Source organism: Marmota flaviventris, chromosome 1 (assembly GCF_047511675.1).
Source record: "Marmota flaviventris isolate mMarFla1 chromosome 1, mMarFla1.hap1, whole genome shotgun sequence".
Taxonomy (NCBI): Eukaryota; Metazoa; Chordata; class Mammalia; order Rodentia; family Sciuridae; genus Marmota; species Marmota flaviventris.
Window position 1 is genome coordinate 206,572,890 of NC_092498.1, and position 21,745 is coordinate 206,594,634.

At 50.7% G+C, this 21,745-nt stretch overlaps 1 protein-coding gene across 1 annotated transcript; it reads right to left on the minus strand.

The window, feature by feature from the left end:
• Positions 1 to 2,259: 2,259 nt before the first annotated feature.
• Positions 2,260 to 20,949, minus strand: Tmem38a (transmembrane protein 38A). The gene is made up of 6 exons (XM_027932206.2): positions 20,748 to 20,949; positions 9,845 to 10,001; positions 9,415 to 9,599; positions 6,564 to 6,651; positions 4,838 to 4,955; positions 2,260 to 3,662 (listed from the first exon to the last, which is right to left on the minus strand). The coding sequence occupies exons 1-6, from the start codon at positions 20,869 to 20,871 to the stop codon at positions 3,426 to 3,428; spliced, it is 909 nt and encodes a 302-aa protein (XP_027788007.2). The 5' UTR covers positions 20,872 to 20,949; the 3' UTR covers positions 2,260 to 3,425.
• Between the last annotated feature and the right edge of the window lie 796 nt (positions 20,950 to 21,745).

The following is a 21,745-nucleotide window of genomic DNA, read 5'->3' on the forward strand; positions in this document are numbered from 1 at the left end:
TAGGCATAAAGTGTACAGTAAGCGAACAGTACATAAGTGTACAGAAAGCTGCACCAACCAAGTTCATTGTAGCACCATTCATAATAGATAGCTAAAGCATAGCGGCTACCCAAGCGTCTATCAGTGGAAAAGCAATGGACAAAGAAACATGGTCCCTTTACACAATGGAATATTATTCAGCCTTCAAAAGGAAGGAGCCTGATCCATGCTACAATAGACAGGAACCTTGAGGGCACTCTGCTAAGGGAAATAAGCCAGATAAGCATAAGAGGTGAACACTTCTGCTTTGACTCATAGGAGGTCCCTGGAGACATCAAGACATGGTATCCATAGACACAGGAAGTAGAATGGTGGGTGCCTGGGGCCGAGGGAGGGGAGAACAGAAAAATTAGTGTTTAAGGGGTGCGGGGCTTCAGTTTTGCAGGATGAAAAGATTGCTGGAGGGATGGAGGTAGCTCAGTGGTACCGCACTTGCCTTCCTGCAAGAGGCTCCAGGCTTCGTCCCAGGCTCACAAAAAACAAGTTCTGGAGACGGACAGTAGTGACAGCAGCCGTTGACAACAGGAGGTAGATTCTATGCTACGCACTTCACCTCTCTTCTTTTTGTGGGTGGTGATGGAGATGGAACCCAGAACCTGCATGCTAGTCAAGGGCTCTGCCGCTGAGCCACATTCCCAGGCTCATTTTGTCACAATTCTTTTGGAGGGGGGTACCAGGGATTGGACCCAGGGGCACTTAACCACTGGTCCACACTCCCAGTCCTTGTTATTTTTTCTTTTGAGACAGGGTCTCGCTAAGTTGCTCAGGGCTTCACTAAATTGCTGAGGCCCGCTTTGATCGTGACACTCCTGTGTTACCCTCCCAAATTGCTGGGATTGCAGGCGTGCGCCAACTCGCTGGGCTTGTCACAATCTTTTTTTTTTTTTTTTAAAGGATGAAAAGAACCTTTCTCTCAATGCAAGACCAAAGAGGCCACTGAGAGTGACCCCTGTAGCTAAAATTAGCCCCGCCTTGAGATCCTGCCTGCAGAGTTCCCACACCTCCACTGGGTCAGCCAGCCTCTCCTGCCAATCAGCTGGTCGGCCAGTGGCCTGCAGGCCCCCTTCCCAGGATAGGCTGGGAGGCTATTGCAGTACAATATGTTCTCCCAGAGAATGAGATCCCAGAATATTCCCACTGGAGACAGACAGCCCATTCCGCAAGCTGCCACCTGAGCCAAAGCCAGCTCCAGTTGCAATCCCAACCCTCATCCTCACCTTGCGCCAAGGGATTTCTGGATACCCCCTTACCCTCCCCACTTTGGTGACTCTGAATAAGGCTGCGATGATCAGGTACAACTGTCTCAAGACAACAGACCTGTGCCTGGTGAGGGCTGGCTTCCTGGTTTGCAGATGGCTGCCTCCTTGCTGTGTCCACACTGGGCACAGGGCAGAGAGAGCCCTGCTCTCTTTTTACAGAAATCTTAATCCCACTGTGGCATGCCACCCTCGTCACCTCCCAAAGGTCCCACCTCCAAATACTATCACACTGAGGGTGGGATTTCAACTACAAAGTGGGAGGATGCCAGCATGCGAGCCTTAATGTGAGGATTAACGTGGATTCACTCAACACACGCTGGCTGAGCTTGGTGCCTGTGTCCCTGGCTCACTCTAGGGCCGCGGTATGGGAAGATCCGTTCCTCACAAGCCCTTTCTTTCTCTCTTTCTTCCGACACAGGGTCTCGCTATGCTGCTCAGGCTGGTCCTATGAGCTCAAGTGATCCTCTGCCTCTGTCTCAGCCCTAGGGCTCCAGGCGCTGCCCCTGCATCTGGCTACTGCTTTTTTTATAACCATCTACTCTCTCAGGAACTCACTGCAAGACCGGCATCAAGCCCTTCAAGGGAGACGCCCATAATGACCTCATCTTCTTCCAGGCCCCGCCTCTTAAGGGCACCACCACTCTGGCCCTGCCACCCTGGGCTCAAACCTCCAGCAGTCAACCTCTGGGGGAAAGACCATTTCCAAACCACCCAGGTGTTCAAGCCTTTTGCCCAGTTTTTATGGAGCTTTTCTCTTATGGAGGGTTTTAATAAATAGCCTTATTTATGCAACTGGTATACAGTGAGCTGTACATATGAAGCAGGTACAGTGATAAGCCCTAAATTGTACAGACCTATAAAACGGCACCACCATCAAGCCGGCCCACAGATCCATCACCCCGACTGCCCCACTATGTTCCTGCATCTCAAGGTCAAAGAATGAGCCAGACAAGCCTGAGGGTTCATTCACAACAGATTTATTGGCGGGCCCTCATGCCGAGCTTTGGCGGACATGCAAGGGATGAAATTGGGGGGCTTGAAGCCTCAGTACCCACCCAACTCCCGGGCATCACTGGAACAAGGCACTTGCCCAACAGATGGGTGACACTCGGGACCCCAAACTGGTCTGGGCTCAAATCCAACCTGAGACCGGACATGTCCACCCTATCCACCCCTCTCAAACGTCTGCTGACCTCGGCTTGGGCGAGGGAGTCTGCTCACCCGGTACAGGTTCCTGGCCTGCCCGGCAGCAGCACAAACAGCATAGGCATCAGCCTGTTGAATGACTGAGTGAGCGACGGTGACGGATTTCAGCATGAGGAAGGCCTGACACTTCCAGGGACCAACTGTGAGCACCTAGAGCTCCTTCACAGAGCTGGATCTTGGGACCCCCCACCCAGATGGCTGCAAGTCTTTGGTTTGGAGGCAGCCCGAAGCCACAGATAGCTGTTTGAATCCTTCCACGATTCAGAACTGCCCTGATCTCCCCTCCTGACTGCATGGTGCTGACGAGCTTATAGATCTTTTCCGTCTTGCTTCAAAGAAACCCTTCTGTACAGAGGGCCAGGGGTCTCCACTCTACAGATGGGGAACTTGAAGCTCAGAGAAGGGAAGGAACTTACCCAGGGATGCCCAGCAGGAGCCAGAAAGTTCTGGGCATGGAAGGTCTAATCATTGAGGAGCCTGGGCAAGAAGACTTTGAAATCACAGCACCTGGCTCACAGCAGGTACTTAGGAAATGCCCACTAAATGGATAAGTCTTGACATGGCTTGAAATTCTCTGAGTCAAGATGCAATTTCAGAGAAGAAAAACAAAACCGAAAAAGGACAAAGAATTAAATGCCAGGATTTTTAGTTGGAGCTGCTACCGGGACTCTGTGTGCCCCTAAAAAAGCTGTGACTCAACAGAGGGTCTGACAGAGAGAGAGGGACCCTCCACTCCTACAAAAGTCCATTGTCATCTCATTTAATCCCCACCTCAGCCCTGGAGGATGAGCTGATGGCCCCAATTTGCAGATGGGGAAATCAAGGCCCAGAGATGGGCAAGAAGCTCAGGATGACCCCCAGCTGTGAGGGTCCTGGGCCTGGTCCTATCCCTGGTGCCCCATGGGTCCCCTGGGCCACCCCCTAATCTGCCTTCTTGGTCTTCTTCTTCCTGGAGCCCTCGCTCAGCTCCTCCTTGGACTTGGCAGGCAGGAAGGAATGCTGGGCACCTGGCCCGCCACCATGGGAACCGCCATGAGATGCACCGTGGCTGTCATGGTGATGGTCACCTCCCCAGGCTGCTCCAAATAGCACAGGGCAGATGTAGCCCTCCAGGACATCAAATGGGGAGTTGTGGGAGTGAGTGGCTGTCAGGAACACCTGGGGTGGTGTGGCAGGGGACAGCGAGAGTCAGAGAGGGACCAAGACAGAAAGCAAAGCCAGAGGAAGAGAAAGGAGGGAAAAGAGAAGGTTAATGAGGTCAGGTTAGGTCCCAGCCCTAAGGCTGCATGCACCTCCAGGAGGGTGATCGACCACCCCGGTGTCCTAGTGATGCGTAACTTCCGGTGGTCAAGCTTGGGCAGTCCTGGGCATACTGGGACAGTTGGTCACTCATCCGCATGAGTTCCCTCCCCACATGGGCACTAAGAGATGCCAAGGTTTCAGTGTGTCCCCCCCCATCACCAAAGTCATGGTGTCAGGAGATGAGGCCTCCGGGAGGTTCCTAGGCCATGAGAGTACACACTCATGTGGAGGATGAGTGCCTTAATAAAAGGGGCCAGCGAGCTGACCCAGGTCTTCCACCATGTGAGGACACACTGAGACTTCGGCCATCTGCAATTGGGAAGAGGACCCTCAGCAGCCCTCAATCATGCTGGCACCCTGATCTTGGACTTCTTGCCTCCAGATTCAGAGCACCACATTTCTGTCTGTGAAAAGCCCCGTGGTCTCTGGTGTCCTGCTCCAGCTGCCTGAATGGACTGACACACTTGGCCTGGCGTCGACTTGCAAACAGGTGGAACAAGACTCAGCCCTGTTTCCCCCTCCCCTCCTCCCCGATGCAGGGAGACTAGGCCCACTTCCTTTTGAGGGGGAGACACAGCACTGAGCTGAGGCCTTCCGTGCTTTGGGGAAACAGTTGCAGAGTTACCCATCTCCTTGGGACAGAGGACAGTGTGGCCCCGAAGACCCTTCCTGGGTGGGATGATCCTACAGACCAACATCATTCCTGGTCCAGCCAGTTCTGGATGGCCGGACGGTGCCTTCGCAGCTTTGTGGGCCTCTACTCTCCGTGCCTAGAGCTCCCTCGGCCTTTGCCCAGGCTGAACCCTCTACCTGGGAAGGCCTGTCCTTGGCCTGGAACTACAAATAGGTGGAACCCCACCTAATGGACACTGCACCTTGAAGAGCCCCCTTCCATTGACCTACGGGCAGGCTTCCCTGAGTGGTCCTTTCTGGGCCACATAGACTGGGAGTGTCCGGGTCCCTCCCATATCCTGGGAGGTTCAGGGCAGCATTGGTTAATGCAGGAAGGCCTCAGGCAGAGGAGGGCTTACCTTACAGGACACCATGAACATGGTGAAGATGAAGATGAGGCTGGCCTTGGACACCGGGAGCCAGCGGGTCTGCTGGAGGGTGAACAGGATGGCTCCGTACAAGCTGGCCTTGGTGGGGCTGGGGGGGCAGCTGTCGTTACCAGGAGGCACCCACAAGACCAAGACGCCCCCACCCCAGCCTGGAGTGTGCCGATGCATGGGTGGTGTGGATCAAGGGGCACCTCTCTGCACAGGTGGGTTAACTTGGCCTGAGGAAAGATCTGGTCTTCGTTCGGCTTCTGGGAGATGCCCTCTAAGCCCTTGAAACTCTGGATGCTCAAAGCACCTTGGTTTTCTTTTTCTTGTGTGGAGGGAAGTATTTTTGTTGTTGTTGTTGTTTGTGGGTTTTTTTTTGTTTTTGCTTTGTGTCATATCAGACGGTGACAATACGATTCCTGGTGGGCGTCTTGGGCTGCGAGGTATCTGCTCAACCTCTGGAGGCAGGAGTGGAGACTAAGGCCGTCAGCAGGCAGTTCCTACATGACTGAGCCCCAATAAAAACCAGGGACATCAAGGCTCAGGGGAGCTTCCCTGGTTGGCAGTACACCATGCCTGTTGTCACACACTGGCTCAGAGAATTAAGTGGTGTCCACGTGACTCCATGGGGAGAGAACAACTGGAAACTCCCATCTGGAATCTTCTGGACTCTGCCGTTACCTCTGCTGATGTGTCTATGCCCTCTCGCTGTAATAACTGTGGCCCTGCGTATAACAGCTTCGCTGCGTTCTGTGAGTCCTTCTAGCAAACCCATGAAACTCAGGATAGTCTTAGGGATTCCCAAACAGCTCACCCCCTGGCCCCTGAAAGCGCGACTACAACACAAGCTCTTCTTAGCTTTCCTTTCTCCACCGCAGAGTATGAACATCTGCCACTACACTGGATGATATCTCCCAAGCACCATCAGGGACCAGGACCAAGTGGCTTACATGTGTGACCCCACGGAACCACCTGAACCCAGGACTCAGCTCATGAGGCAGAAACAGAGTCTGAGAGAGAGGAAGGCACTTGCCTACTCAGGAACAAGCCGCACACGGGCTCTGGGACCCCATTTTGCTGTTGGCAAACTCGGGGTGGGAAGCAACTTTGGGGGGGCAAAGCCTTATTTTTCATAGTATGAAATGGGAGGCGATTTTCACTGGCCTGTGAGTGAGCCTTTTAGTTTTGTCTTATTTTTATGGCTATAGTTTTACTTCCTTTAAACATAAATTAGGCCAAATGTACCATGGGATTGTGCGTGGATGCTGGACGCTGCTGTCTGGTCCTGCTCACCACTCTCTCCTTGGCTCTAGCTGTCCCCCCCACCCATGCTCTGCCCCCCACTCCCACCCAAGCCCTCTATCCTTCTGTCTCCCTCACATTATATACCCTAACCCTGGAGACCTGGTTATATCACTGCTCTTTTCTGATTTGACAGTTGGTAGAGATGCTGGCCTTTGACCAGAGGCTCCTTCTTAGCCAGAAAACTCCTACTCACCCTTCAAAACCCAAATCAAAGGTCATCTCCTTCCTGCCCCCATGCTCTAGGCAGAGCTGTGGCTCCCACTCTGGGTTTCCCCAGACATAGCCTCTGGAAACTTCCAAAAGGCAATGCCAGGGGCTGAGGCTTCTCTAAGTTTCAGCAGTATCCACCTAGAGTAGGACATCTGTATACACAGATAGACGGACGGGGCGGGCTTGGGGTACTCACAAGGACATGTGCAGGAACTCATTGGTCTCCGGCTTCCAGACTCCTCGGAGCAGCTGCTCCAAGTTGGACATGAGAGCGACCCCAGAGCCTACAGGAAAGGGCTCTGCTGAACAAGCCAGCCATCCCACATCTCCCTTTCTTCCTGTCTAAATTCCCAAGGAAGCCACCTATCTGCTGCTGGACACTTCATTAGGGGATAGTGGGCCTGACCATCAGAAAACAGACTCAGAGAGCCAGAGCCTTGCAAAGATTTGCGCGGCACATTCCAGCAAAACCACGTGAAGGAATCAGCGCCCCCACCCCCAGCCCCCATGCCACCAAGGTGGTCTTAGGCCTTCTCGACCTGACTCCTCCAGTCCAGCTGTGCAGGAAGCTTCTGGAACCACTGCCTCCACCCCTGACCTCTCTCTTCCTCAAGGCTCTGAGTTCTCAACTGTTCCCAAGTCTCCCCACCTCTGTTAGACCTGCTGTAACCCTGGGGGTCTGCTCTGTAGTGGTTTCCTGGGGTGAGAATAAGGAGACTCACGTGGAGACACAAGGGTTACATTACTGAAAAAAAATCCTCTCACTAGCCCGATTGGCTAAGGAGGCTTACACACTCACTCCAGGAACCAGTGTGTCAAAGGGGGCACCTGATACATACCACTGGACCAGAGGTTCTCATCTGGGCGATCCTGCCCTCAAGAAGGCATCTGACAACGTCTAGAGACACTTTGGGTTGTCACAACTGGGAGGGGATGCTACTGGCATCTAGTGGATTGGGACCAGGGATGCTGCTCCATATCCTACATGCACAGGACATCTCCCACAGCAAGAAAAGACCCCGCCTCAAATGTCAGAGACACTCAGGACACCATGACTGAATGGAGGGTGGTTCTGGCCCTGTACACTGACTCTTTTTAAAAAAAATTATATATATATATATATATATATATATATATAATTTAGTTGTAGATTAACACAATACCTTTATTTTATTTATTTATTTTTTAATGTGGTGCTGGGGATCGAACCCAGTACCTCATACTTGCTAGGCAAGTGCTCTACCGCTGAGCCCCAGCCCCAGGCCCTGTACACCGTCTCTTTACAGGCAGGAAACGAGATAAAGTGGCCAGAGACTTTTTGCATGTTCACATCGTTTTTCCTTAAATTCCTATTATTCCTTGGTTCACCTCTCCAGTTACTAATGTTAAGCTGTCTCTCTCTTAGTTTTGTCAGTTTTTGCTTTAGATAATATGGTGCTGTTTTAAGGGCATGAGTTTATAATTGTATCTTCCTGGTACATTGACCCTTTTATCATTATAATAATGTCACTCTTTATCTCTGCAACCTTTTTTTTTTCCAGAACTAGGGATTGAACCCAGGGCCTTATGCTTGCTAGGCAAGGCCTCAACCACTGAGCTGCATCCTCAGTCCCATTTTTTCTTTTAAAGTTCATCTTGGTTTGCCTTTTAGTATGGATGGTGGAGGGGGACAGAACTTCAAAAAAATTAAGAACACAGACACTGGGTTCGCAGGACCTGGAGCCAAACCCAGCTGAACCTCTTAGCTGTGGCCCTGGGAAAGTCATTTCATTTTCCTCCTCAGCAAAAGGGGCTGAGGCTGCTCTCTCCTAAAAGAGGCTCCTAAGGATCAAATGAGATAAGACACACAAAGGCCTCAATTCAAAACCCGCCCGGCATCGGGAGTCTTAACCTGGAGTCCAAGACACCGGACAGGACTCTTCATTTTCACAGCCTCCTACTGAAACCGGCCTTTCCTTCCATGGGGAAGGGAGGGCAGTGATCTCAGCAGCCTCTCCAGGCTGTCAGCCACCACCCAAATTCATGGATGTTTTTTCTTTCCACATTCCAGTTGCTGCAAATGGTTTTAGAATCACTTCAAAAGTTCAATAGTTCCTAGTAGCTAGTGAAAAGTCTGTGGTTACTGTATTAATAAAGAAGCATGAAATTGAGATGTCATATTTAAAAATCATTTTGATAACTGCATTTTAAAATAATGAGCTACCTTGTTAGCCTATATATTTTATTTGATGCACTTAAAAACATACAATGGGCTAGACACGGTGGCACACACCTGTAATATCTGTAGCTTGGGAGGTTGAGGCAGGAGGATCGAAAGTTCAAAGTCAGCCTCAGCAACTTGGTGAGGCCCTAAGCAACTTAGGGCCAAATAAAATAAATAAAAGGGCTGAGGATATGGCTCAGTGGTTAAGTGTCCCTGAGTTCAATCCCTGTACCAAAACAAAACAAAAACATTGGACTTGGGAGTGTAGCCCAAGTGGTAGAGTGCTTGCCTAGAGCATAATGCCCCGAGTTCCATCGGCAGTATCAAAAATAAATGAATAAATAAATAAACAAAAAAAAAATAAAAACATTACAACGGTCTGTAGACTTTACTGGGCTGACAGAAAGGACTGTGGTCCCCAAAGATCAAAGGCCCCTAGTCAGAGCTCTGGAGAAAGGGTGCTCACCTGGAGTGACATGGCTCTCGAGGAGGTGCCTAGCAGTGTCTGGGACATCGTTGGTCACCCACACTGGGCACAGGTGCTACTGGCACATAGTAGGAGAGGCCATGATGCGGCTGAAACTCCTATAGTTCACAGTGCAGACCTGCCACAAAGAATAAGCCACCCAAATGCCAGCAGCGCCAAGGCTGAGAAACCCTGCTCTAGGGTCACTTGCTTTTTTTGCTGTCACTGATTCCTATTGACTAGGAATTGGCTATTGATTAGGTATTGGCCACACACCTATCGACTGGGTATTGGTTCATGGTGAGGTTTGGACTCCTGCCTGGAGCAATGGTTGTGCCAACTGGGGTGTTACTTCACTGTCTTTGTCATCCTGTTTACCTTTGACCCACCCCGTTGCAATCATGATGAACCACCCGTGGTGGTAGTGGTGATGTGCGTGGTGGATGCCCACCGCGATCTTGCGGACTCTCACCACCTCCTTCATGGCCACGAAGATGAGCTTCACAGGCAGGAAGGAGACACACTTGTAGAAGAGGTCCAGGGGGCAGAAGAAAATCAAGTACCTTTGGGGAGAGAAGGTCTAGTGTTGGGGGAGGGGTGGGCCATGGGGTCACAGGAGAAGTGTCCACACCCTCTTTCCCACTGCCAGGCTCAGGGCGGCTGGGCACGGAGGGCAGTGTGTTCAGGGCCACCCTAGAGGTTGGGTGAGTGGGTCCTGATTCCTCTGACCTACTGCTTCCCACCTCCCTGGTGCAGGGTCATCTCTGTCCCCAGCCTGCTCTCCCCCATCCCATCCTGGATGGCTTACCAGACAGCTGAGGCCAACAGGACACTGGAGTTGTTGCTGAAGTAGTCAATCAAGGGCTCCCCGAGGAGCAGATCAGCCAGGATGTAACTCCCAAAACAGTGCAGCATGGCACACAGCCAGGAGGCCACCGGGTGGCGCCGGGACAGCTCGACCGCTCCTGCGAGGCACAGGAATGTACTCCTTCTGTCACCAGAGCACCCCGAGCATGCTTCACCCTGTGCCTTCAGGTCAGTCTGTCCCCATCTGGCTGCCTTTCCTACAGCACCCACCCCATGCCGAGCAGCGAGCCAATTTCAGAGGGGCTCAGGGAGGCTGCGCAGAGGGTCTGTGGAGCTGAGCTGGGGCTCTTTCCACCTCGCTCAGAAAAGTGTGAGGATGATATAGTAAAATACAGGAAATGAAATGGAAAAAATAAAGCAAAGTAAAAGCAGGACCGGGTTTCTGTGGGTGAGCTGCGCTTCCTCCTCCTGGGAACGTGCCTCTGCTGGGAAAAGAGCGCAGCTTGGCCCTAGGTGGGCAGGGTGCAGAAAGGGCAACAGCTGGAGTGCCCACCTGTCTCACTGGGGCCGAGCCGCCAGGGCACAGGGTAGCCAAGAGCAGGTGTTGGGATCGACAGGGAAAGACAGGGCATGTGCTTAGGGGAGTCCTGGAGGTCTGAACTATAGAACAAGGGAACACAGGGCAATCAGGTGGTGAGGCCATTTCCAAACGGTGGCAACAGAGGAACAAGAACCCAAGAGCAGGAAAAAAAAAAAAAAAAAGACAAGCACAAACACTTCTCCTCCAGGGAGGCCTCCTGGCTCTGCTGAGCCCAGCAATCCTGTGCTGTGGATCCCACCCTGCTGTTGATCTTGGCATTTCATTCAATGTTGACAGATGCACATCTGTCATCCCAGCGGCTCGGGAGGCTGAAGCAGGAGGAACGTGGGTTCAAAGCCAGCCTCAGCAACAGTGAGGCACTAAGCAACTCAGTGAGACCCTGATATAAACAGGGCTGGGGATGTGGCTCAGTGGTCGAGTGCCCCTGAGTTCAATCCCTGGTACCAAAAAAGAAAAAAAAGAAAAAAAAAAAGATAACAAAGCAGATTAGTGGTTGCGAAGGGCTGGAGGAGACCGGGGATGATGTGAGCTAAAGGTGCAGATTTCTCCCTAAGGTGATGCCTGCACACTCCAAATGCAGATGCCCCTCGACGTATGATGGGGTGACGTCCTGATAACCCCACTGTAGGCTGAAAATACAAGTAGAAATGCCATGAGCCCGCCTCACCCCCCCCCCTCCGCTTCACCACGCGGCCCACTCTGGTATCGGTTCCTGCGGGCCACCACACACAGCCCAGGGAAAGATCCAGATTCACAACTCAAAGTATGCCTCCTACTCAATGAGCACGGCTTTCCCACCTCCGCCATATGGAAATATCTCCAGGACGTCATGGGGAACGGGAACCTGGCGATCTCAGAAATGCTGTGTGATGGGATTTATATAACATTCTTCTAGTGCCACACACACACACACACACACACACACACACACGAATGTGAGAGACGGTGCAGGCATGGTGGCATGTCCTGTACTTCCAGCCACTCGGGAGCAGGAGGCAGGAGGACAAACCTGGGTAAGGCAGTAAGATCCTACCTCAAAAACTATTTTTAAAAACTACACACAAAAGCTGCCAGCTCGAATCTGAGGTTGATCTAACGGTACTGTACCAATGACAATTTTCGGGTGCTACTAACAAGCTGTTGTTCTGTAAGATGTTATCATTGTAGGAAGTTGGGTGAAGGGTTCTTGCAAACTCTCTTGCCATTTTTGCAACTTCTCATTGAGTCATAAACTCTTTCAAGATGAAAATCACTTGAAAGCTCCATATTATACCCACCACACACACACACACACACACACACACACACACACAATTTCCACATTAAGAACGGGGGTCTACGGGGCTGGGGCTCAGTGGTAGAGCGCTTGCCTGGCACATGTGAGGCCCTGCGTTCAATCCTCAGCACCACATAAAAATAAAAATAAAGGTACTGTGTTCACCTACAACTAAAATAAATACATATTAAAAAAAAAAAGAAGGGGGGGAGTCTAATCCTTTAAAAATAAGTCCACGAGAACACATGAGAGGTACAGGAATAATAGCTATTCATCAAATTCTTGCACTTTGTGCTACCCATTTAAAGTCTTCATGATCTTCATAACTAGTTAGGTTCTATCTTTATGCTAATATTGTCTCAGTCCTCTGCTGCCAAGCCTGAGGCAGTCCCAGTGTAGCCACTTATTTCATCATCTTGATTCCCTCCCTGACTAGTTTCATTTTGCAGAGAATGATTTTGGACCAAGTCGTATGGCACAGCTGCTCCACTCCCTCAGCCACAGCTGATACCCAGGATGCCCCCTTGCTATGCTTTGGACATGGTTTCTCAACCAAAGGTTCAAGTTTTGGAACCCTGGTCCCCAGTGTGGTGTTTTTAAGAGTTTGTGAGGCAACACACCTGCAATCCCAGCTATTTGGGAGGCTGAGGCAGGAGGATTGCAAACCAGGGTAAGGCCAGCCTGGGCAACTTAGTGGTACCCTGTTTCAAAATAATTAACAGTAAAAAATGTCTCTGTGTTAGAGCGCTTGCATAACATGATTCCATTCGCAGCACTACAAAGAAAAAAAGAGAGATCCTGACTCCTGAGTCTCTACTTATCTCATCTTGTGATCTCTCCCTTTTGAAGAGCTTCCTCCACATGCCATTTGCTAAGAGGCCCTCAGCAGAGGCTGAACATATGAGGCCTCCTGATCTTCTACCTTCAGCCTCCAAAACCATGTGATGAAAGAATCTTCTCTTTATCAGTACCCAACTCAGACATTTGTTATAGCAATGGAAAATAGAATAATTACAGCTTTAAAATGTTGTGCTTAAATAAAAACTTCCCTCAGATATACATAGGACAATGAGGTTACATATGTAATCTTTTTTTTTTTTTTTACATTTTTTATACCTTCATTTTGTTTATTTATTTTTATGTGGTGCTGAGGATTGAACCCAGCGCCTCACATGTGCTAGATGAGGGCTCTACCGCTGAGCCACAACCCCAGCCCGTAATCTCTTATTAATAAAAAGAAATATTCAGACAAACTGGGTAAAATGGTGTGTGCCTGTAATCCCAGCTGCTTGGAATTATGAGGCCAGAGCATCCCAAGTCTGAAGCCAGTCTGGGCAAATCTGAGACCTTGTCTCAAAAATAAAAATATAAAAGGGCTGGGGACGTAGCTCAGAGGAAACCCTACCTTCTCCAGTGTAATGGCGTTACGAGGAGGAGCCTTGGAGGTGGCTGGGGCATGAAGGGTGGGCTCCTCGTGGGTGGGGTTAGAGCCCTTTAGGAGTCCTGAGGGGGCTGGCGGTTCTCTCTGCACCATGAGAGGTTACACGAGTCAGCAGTCTGAAAACTGGAAGAAGACCCTTGCAAGAGCCCCACTGTGCTGGACCCCAACCTTGGACTCCCAGCCTCCAGCCCGGTGAGGAGCAAGTTTCTGTGGTTTACAGGCCACCCTGTCAATGGTATTTCTTTACAGCAGCCCAAGCAGGCTAGGATACGTTCAGCAAGTGAATGATGCCTGAGGTCTCAAAGTTATCCAATAAACAGCTGCAAGTGAAGGGAATTACCGTGAAGGTGCACCCTGCTGTATCGAGGTGACAGTGATGAGCGAGATAGATTAGGTCCCTGCCATCACGGAATTGACATTCCAGAGCTCTCTCTCTTGCCATTCTCCCAGCCCCAGTGCAGTTTATATTCAAGCAAATGAAGAGACATCGTGTTCTGGGCACCTTGGGTTACGTTTTAAGATTGTTATGAGGACAATAATCTCCCCGTCCATCCTTTTATGGAGAAACACAGAGTTCTACTGTCTAGAAGGAGCTACCTTCTTTACAGCTTGGTCAACATCACAGAGATGAAATATCCTCCAATGCATGAGATTTTCATGCAGAAACAGGTGGGGACATCGTGGGCATGACCACCCTGGAGGCAGCTGGGTGACGCTGAGCACATCGGAGGCCGGGCATTCTGTGCTCCATGGCTAGGGTTTGGATCTTAATGTCCCCCAAAGGCCTATATGCTAAAGACTTGATCAGCAACCTGTGGCATGTTGGGAGGTGGCAGAGACTTTAAGAGGGACAGCATAGTAGGAGGAAGTTAGGTCACTGTGGGGTGCCCTTGAAGGAGATACTGGGACCCTGGACCCTTCCTGTCTCTCCTTGCTTTCTGGTCTCCATGAAGTGACCAGCTTCCTCCACCATGTCATCCTGCCACGAGGCACTATGCTGTCACCCACTCCCGCCCTCCCATACACTGTACATCACCTCTAGGTGATTTAAATACCTCATGCAATGTAAATGCCACGTCAGTAATTTTTATACTGTATGTTTAGGAATAATGACTAGAAATGAGGTCTGTTTGTGTTCAGTCTGGATGCAGCTTTTTTCAGTTGGCTTTGATCCATGGTTGGTTGAGTCCTCGGACACTGAACCCAGAAGTAGAGGGGGCTGATTTGCATTTCATATAGGTGGGATCAGACAACACATGTGGCTTTTGTGTGGCTTCTTTTACTTAGCACAGGGTAATATTCATTTTCACTGCTGTGTAATGTTCCAGAGGGAATATGTAGAATTCGTGGGTCCCTCTCTTCCACAGACTACATTTTATGATCATCACCCATGCCCAAGTAGCTAGAGTAAGTGTTCAATACACTCTCCTGTCATTCCCACCAACTAACCACATGACCCTGAAGGAATGATTTCTTCTCTCTGAGTCTTATTGTCAGATGGGAACCCTAATCCCATCATGGCCTAACTCCAGATGAGGGCTGGGATGAAATATCCCATCTTCTCGTCTCATCCTGGGGTTACGAGCCCAGACTGCATCTTCTCCCTGCCCCCAGTGTTGTCCTAAATCTCAATATTAACCAAGTCCTGGATACGAGGCCAAGTGCTCTCCTCTCCCATCCTGGCCGTCTATTTGAATCACAGCCTCCTCTGAGAGTTGATCCTCGGGAGCAGCTGGTGGGTCCTTCCTGAGCCAGGTCAGGTGAGGCACCCATGTTTTGCAGAAATGGATACTTCTGCATCTAAAAATAAACCCCAGGGTTTGAATTCTTTCCAGGGTCTTTGTGTCCTTTGGGATCCTCCCAGGGGCCTAGCTGGGAGTGGGGGCTGAGGGCCTGGGTTCCGTGAGCAACACTCTGACAGGCAGCCTCGTGGTCTTGTCCCACAAGCGCGCCCTGAACAGTCACAGGCCCAGGTTCTGGCTCCAGCATTCACTCTGGTGTGGCCTGGGGCAGGTAACTATCCCCCACCCCTGCTCCCCAGTCTCAGTTTGCCTACTGTCAAAAGACCAGGACGAGCACATACCCCTCCCTGAGGTGGCACTATCATCACTGACCCCTCCAGCAACCTTGGAAGGACAAGATGAGTTTCAGGAGACAGTCCTGCTTCAAGGATCCACAGCAAGGTGATGGCTCAGAAACTGTCCCCCTGGCTCCAAAGCCCAGGCCTAGTCCTTTGACCAAGTCCTTGGTTCCTCTTGCTGGGTTTGGGGGCAGTACCAGGAACCTGGAGAATCTGGGTTTCGAATTCGAATGCTGTGAATGCATCGCCCTCTCACTGACTAAGCTCATGCTGGCCTCGTGTCTCTCCAGGACTCCCTCTGCTCATGTGTGTAATGAAGACGGAGACCAACCATCACGCTTTGCTTAAGATCAGGAGGTCTCCTGGGACACTGGACTTGTGGAGCTTGACTTAGGCAAACCTAGCCAAGATGGGCCACCCCTGTGTTATCAGTCAACCCAAAGGGTGACTGAGACGGTCAAAAGAAATTGCTTAGTGCTTAGCAATGATGCACTTGGAATTATGTAATCTTGGAATTCAACAGAAATGGAAAATACCTGGGGGTGAGAATTCCACTGGGTGTTATTTTCTTTTTTTTAATGGTGCTGGGGATGGAACCCAGGCCTACCTCACACATGCCAGGCAAGCACTCTCCCACTGAGCCACACCTCCAGTCCCACAGTGGGGCAGGTTCATGAGGGAAGAAGATACCTTGGTCCTCTGGTGCTAGTCTGCAATGGACCTGCGGCACGCTCTCTCATTTGTAGGGAGCAGCACAGTGCTCGAAGGGTCCCCAGTGCACCTCAGCACTGCTGTTCTTGCTACTTAATTTGAAGTCTAAAACGTGGGGTGTATTGTCTGAGTCTTCAGTGATTCTACGACAAGATCTGTTCTCCTAACCCCTCGAGCTCAGTTTTCTGTTTCCTCCCACTTAAACTGCAGATCATGGACTCAGCCTCAAGGCTGAAGGGTGAAAATCAGTTTAACCTCAGAAAACCTAAAGTTCAAACCAGAGGTCTCAAACCAGGAATCGATGAACTGCTGTCTTTGACTCCCCAGCCACCACTGTCTTAGAAACAATCAAACTCTAACCAAGAATGACCTTTGGTAGGTGAGGGGATAAACAATGGTGTATTCATCTGCACTGTGGCATAGTGTTCAGAGTGCCAGCAAGACGCAGAGACAGGGTCATGGGCCCTGAATGTATACTGTTGAGTGAAAGAAGCCAGTCTGAAAAGGTCACCTACTATATGAGCCCACCTCAATGACATTCTGCAAAAGAAAAAGAGATAGTAACAACATCAGTGGTTGCTGGGAAGGGAGGGATGAATAAGTCAAGTACAGAGAATTTTTTTGGGGGGATACTGGAGATTAAGCTCAGAGGCACTTGACCACTGAGCCACATCCCCAGCCCTATTCTGCATTTTATTTAGAGACAGGGTCTCTCTGAGTTGCTTAGTGCCTCACTTTTGCTGAGACTGGCTTTGAACTCATGATCCTCCTTCCTCAGCCTCTCAAGCTGCGGGGATTACAGGCTTGAGCCACCATATCTGGCAAGTACAGAGAATTTTTAGGGCAGTCAAATGATTCTGTAAGATACTACCATGGTGGATCCGTGTTGTACGGCTATCGAAATCCACAGCACACACAACACAAAGGAACCCTGACGTAAACAGACTTTGGTTGATGGTGATGTTGATATAGATGATGATGATGCTAGTGACAATACTGTTGATTCACTGATGGTAACAAACATTTCACTCAGGCAAAGGACATTGGTGACGGGGGAGGCTGAGCAAAGGGTGTGGGGGGGTAGCATATGGAAACTGCGTACTTTCAGCTTAATTCTGTTGTGGACCTAAAACTGCTCTGAAAAAATAAAATCTATTTAAAAGAGGGAAAATGTTTGGACAGAATTCCTGGAACATTGTAGAAACACAAGGAGCTACAAGTCTACATTTCTAGTTTCCCTTGGGGGAAAAAAAATAGCTCTGGCAGTTCTAGCTTCAACAAGGTGGAGGTGCTCCTGACTGGTTCTCACCTGGACATGGTCTTTACCTGGCTTACTTCCCTATGTATAGCCTGCCTGTCCCTAGGGGCACTGGAGTTTGAGCCCCTTCCACCCACTGGCAATGTGTGGCATTTTTGGTTGTCATTATTATGGGGGGGGGCAGGGGGGTGTTGTTAGCATCTGGAGGGTTGAGGCCGGTAATGCTGTACATATCTCATCGGGCAGCCAACATCCTAACTGTCTAGTGCTGAGGCTTGGAAACTCATGTAGAGAAATGATTTTCACCTGGGGAATCTCAAGAAATACACTCAGCCTTTGTAGATTTCACACCTGCAGATTCAACTAACCTTGGACGGAAAATATTCAAGGAAAAAAAAAAAAACTGCACCTGTATTGACCATGCCCAGACTTTTTTCCTTGTCCTGATTCCCTAAGCAATACAGAATTACAGCTGTGCACACAGTATTTACATTGTTTTAGGGGTTATAAGTAATCTAGAGGTGATTTAAAGCTTAAGGCGGATGTGTGTAGTTCTATGCAAATACTGCGCCATTTTATAGAAGGGACTTGAGCATCCTTGATTTGGGTATCTATGATGGTGGGGAAGGGGTCAAGAAGCAATCCCCTGTGGATACTGAGAGGTCATTACACTGATATTGGTGCCATCCCTGGTGATTCTGATTTAAAAGACAGATTGGGGTTGCCTGGATGAAAGATTTACTTACTCAGGTGAGTCTGATGTGCAACCAAGTGTGAGAATCACTTTCTGAAACTTTCTTTGGGTAAATTAGGGCTTTAGGTAGCCAGGACTGTCACTCATTGATTCATTTGTGCATATAGCACCTACCAACCCTTCCCCTTGTGTGCATTTTTGGGCTCCAGAAATGAGCCAGATTCCAACCTCCTGCCCTTAGGAAGCTCCAGTTTAAATAAGCCCTGCCTCTTTTAGTTCATCCCTTCTTGAACTTCAATATGCTTACAGATCACTTGGGGATCTTGTTCAAATACAGACTCAGATTCAGTAGGTCTGGGTAGGACCTGGGACTTTGCATTTCTAACCAGCTCCCAGGAGACACAGATTGAGGACCACACCCATAAGCTTCATTTTGGCCCAGAATTCTCCAGATAGTCTGACCCAGATAACACATTTCTCCATAGGCTTCCAAATAAATATAACCACTTCTCACAAATGCCTTGGACCCAACTACTGACAAAGTTCTCAACAGATCTTCACAATAGCCAGGAAAGAGAGTCCAGGATTATTTTACTAATGATTCCATGTCACAGATGAACAAACGAAGTACAGAAGTAAAGTAGCCAAGTTACTACCTGTGCCAGAGGTGGAACTGACTTCCATGTCAGAGGTTTTTCCTTCAAGCTGGCTGGGCTCTCTCAGCCAGGGTTGGTTTCTGGGGATCCTGAGCTCAGAAGGGCCCCAAACTGAATGATTGGATGTCACCATGTTGAAATTTTTCATTTCTGCACAAGAGGTCCCATACTGTCATTTCATACCTCGCTATGCAAATTTTGTAGCTGGATTCAGAGAAGAAACATTACAGAGACCCAGCCCCAAATGGGGGGACTAACACTTAAATCAACCAGCTTGTTTTTCTAAGGGAAGAAAGAATCATACTGATTCTTGGAGTCTAAACATACCTGGGTTTGAGTCCCGAGACTAACAGCCACAGAGCTCCGTGTGATTGCATATTTAAATTAGCTTACCCTCTATTTCCTATTTCCCCATTTATGAAAAGAGTTGAAATGGGCGGGTATCCTCCACCTGGATGGCACCAGAAGTCACTAGGGGAGGGGAGCTAGGGGATGGGAGCTTGGAACCCAAGCATCCAGATATTCGGATTCAGTTGGTCTGGAATGGGGATGGAGCTTTAAAAGCCGCCCCCCCCCCCCCCCCCAGCATCTAAAGTGCAGCCAGAGTTGAGAACCACTCCTCAACCTTCTAGAACCTTCAGGGTCTGGGAATTCTAGAGCAAATGATTTATTCTGAGATTCTTGGAGAAATGTCTAGACCTTTTCTTCAGGCTCCCAGCTAACTGGAGATCTCCTTCCTCTAGTCACTTGTGTCCTACATCCATCCCTCCAGGTACCTACCTCTTCACATTTTAGATTTTCCAAAGTGTGCTAAATTCTGAAATTGCCCAGGGAACTGGCATGAGCCACCAGGAATTCTCCAGGCAGGAAATACACTGCCCCACAATTACACTAGGACAATACAAAAGCTTATTTTGCTTTGCAAAGTAACTGCTTTCCAGAAGAGGTTTTAAAGAAATGGCTTTGGCATGTGGATAGGCAAAAATAGAACAGAGCTACCTGACAGACTGTGATCCTGTCTGTGTAAGACTGCATTTATGCCCACCACTATGGGTACAAATGCACAGAAGAGAGCTCTGGAAGGGTGGCTACCATGAAATTAACTGTTCCTCCGTTTTGCTTCTCAGTTCTATTTTTTAGTAAAGGTGAGTACCTATTTTTATCTCCTGAAAAAGAATAAAGACACTTCCATTCTAAGATATGGGGGTAATTTACATCTAACTGGGAGAAAAGGTCACAAAGTTTCCAGTGATTGATTTTTTTTCTAAAGCTAAATTCTCTTGTCCATTAAGTTTGCTGGTGCACTAGAATAATTAAAGTTAGGAGATGAACGAGAAACATTTGCTTTGGTGAACCTTATATAAAGGTAGAACACATTCTAAGGAGGTTGTTCGACCTCATTAAAAAAGAAAAGAAAAAAAAAAGCTTAAAAAATCGAAACAGAATTGATCTCCTGCGATTCCCCCAAGAAGGTCTGGAGTTGAGGGAGGAGGCTGACCCCAAATCATCCAGCCTCCAGGCCCGATCTGCTCCATAGGTGGAAAGGATCCCAGGTCAGGGCTGGAAAAATTCCCACAGGGCTCAGAGATCCAGCACCACCCGACGACCGAAGGAGAAGGGAAGGCAGGAGAGGATGCCAGATAGATGCATCGGGGAGGGGGGCCCCCGGTGTCACTTTCCCTGAACCTGATCTCAGCCCCTAGCACGGCCAGCCCTTATATAGACACTAAGCAGCCGCTCCCACTCCATGTGCCAAGGGCATTAAGGGAGGTCACAGCAGCAGGCGGCGAGGACGTCTGACCCTGCCAGCAGCGCCGACCCCTGTCTGTCTAGGACCTTGCCCAAGTTCATGCAACCTTGCCCCAATAAGACCCCCAATTTCTCCCCGTCCCCCGCAGACGTTCCCCCTTCTCTAAACAAATTCGCTCCTCCTTCTCCTTCCCTCGCATCCGCAGCTGCTCCCCCTCCCCCAGCACCACCATCCCGGGGGCTTCCTTCCCCAGCCCGCACCCGCGTGGGAGAACCCCAAGACCTCAGCATCCGCCTACTCCCTCGATCCAGTCCCGGGTTCTGTCCTACCCACTCCCGCCTTCATCATCCAGGGCTTCTCCTTTCCTGCGACCCCAGAGTTCACCGCCGTCCCCCGACCTCCGACGCCAGCCCCTGCAGCCCCCGGCCCGAGCTCACCTGGTTCATACTTGAGGTAGAGAATGGAGACGATGAAATAGCTGAGATCAAAGACTGGGAAGAGCGGCACCCGCGAGAAGCTGAGCGCCAGCTCGCCCAGGCTCAGGGCCGACAGCAGGTCCATGGCGCGCGCCGGGTGCCACCGCGGCCCCCGGCCCTGTCCGTCCTGCCGCCCGCGGCCCGGCGACTGCGCCCCCGCCGCTGGGCCCGCCCCGGCCCTCCAGGCGCCACCCCCAGCCCGTCCCCCGCGGGAGAGGAGGGGCGACGGTTCACCCCGGGGAGGGTGGCGGGCCGCCCAGTCCCAAGGAGTTGGACGACCGGGTCCCGTGCCCCATCACTCGGGTCATCACGACCACCCCCGGCCTCGCCAGCCTGGGAGCCCGGCCCCATGGAGGGCGAGTCGCCAGGGAGAGGCTGCCCACTCGGGGACCTGTCCTTCACCGAGCCCACCCAAGCGGCACGCCCGTCCCTGCGGGCCTGGCTCGGCTAGGACACTGTTTCCCGTAGGACCCTGTCGTTTGAGGACCCTACGCATGACCCATGCTCCCCAAGAGACCCCCTCAGTCAGGACATCCGTCCCCTGTGGAACCCAGGGGAAACCCCCAAGTCCCACAGGACCCGTTCAATCAGGATTTTCACAAACCTCCAAGGGACCCACAAGTCAGAACCCCCTGCCCTGTGGACCGCCCAGTGGGGACCCTCGGTGCCGGCTGAGAGTCCCCGCCTCCCCCGGGGCCCAGAGGACCCCCTTTTGGAGTCCAGTCATTGGAGCGCTCCGTTTCGGAGGAGCCCACTGTGACAGAACCTGCCTCCGGGCAGCTCCTCAGGCATCCGGAGCTTCCTTTTTGCAGAAGCCCGGACCCAGCTAGGAGGAAAGAATTGCAGCTGCACTAATCCTCCGGTGGCAGGTCACGCATGCGCAGCACTCTTCCAAAGCGCCCTCACCCCCAGAAGGCTTCTCTCTCTCTGAGGCGAAGAAGCATTTTCGCCCCGCCCTT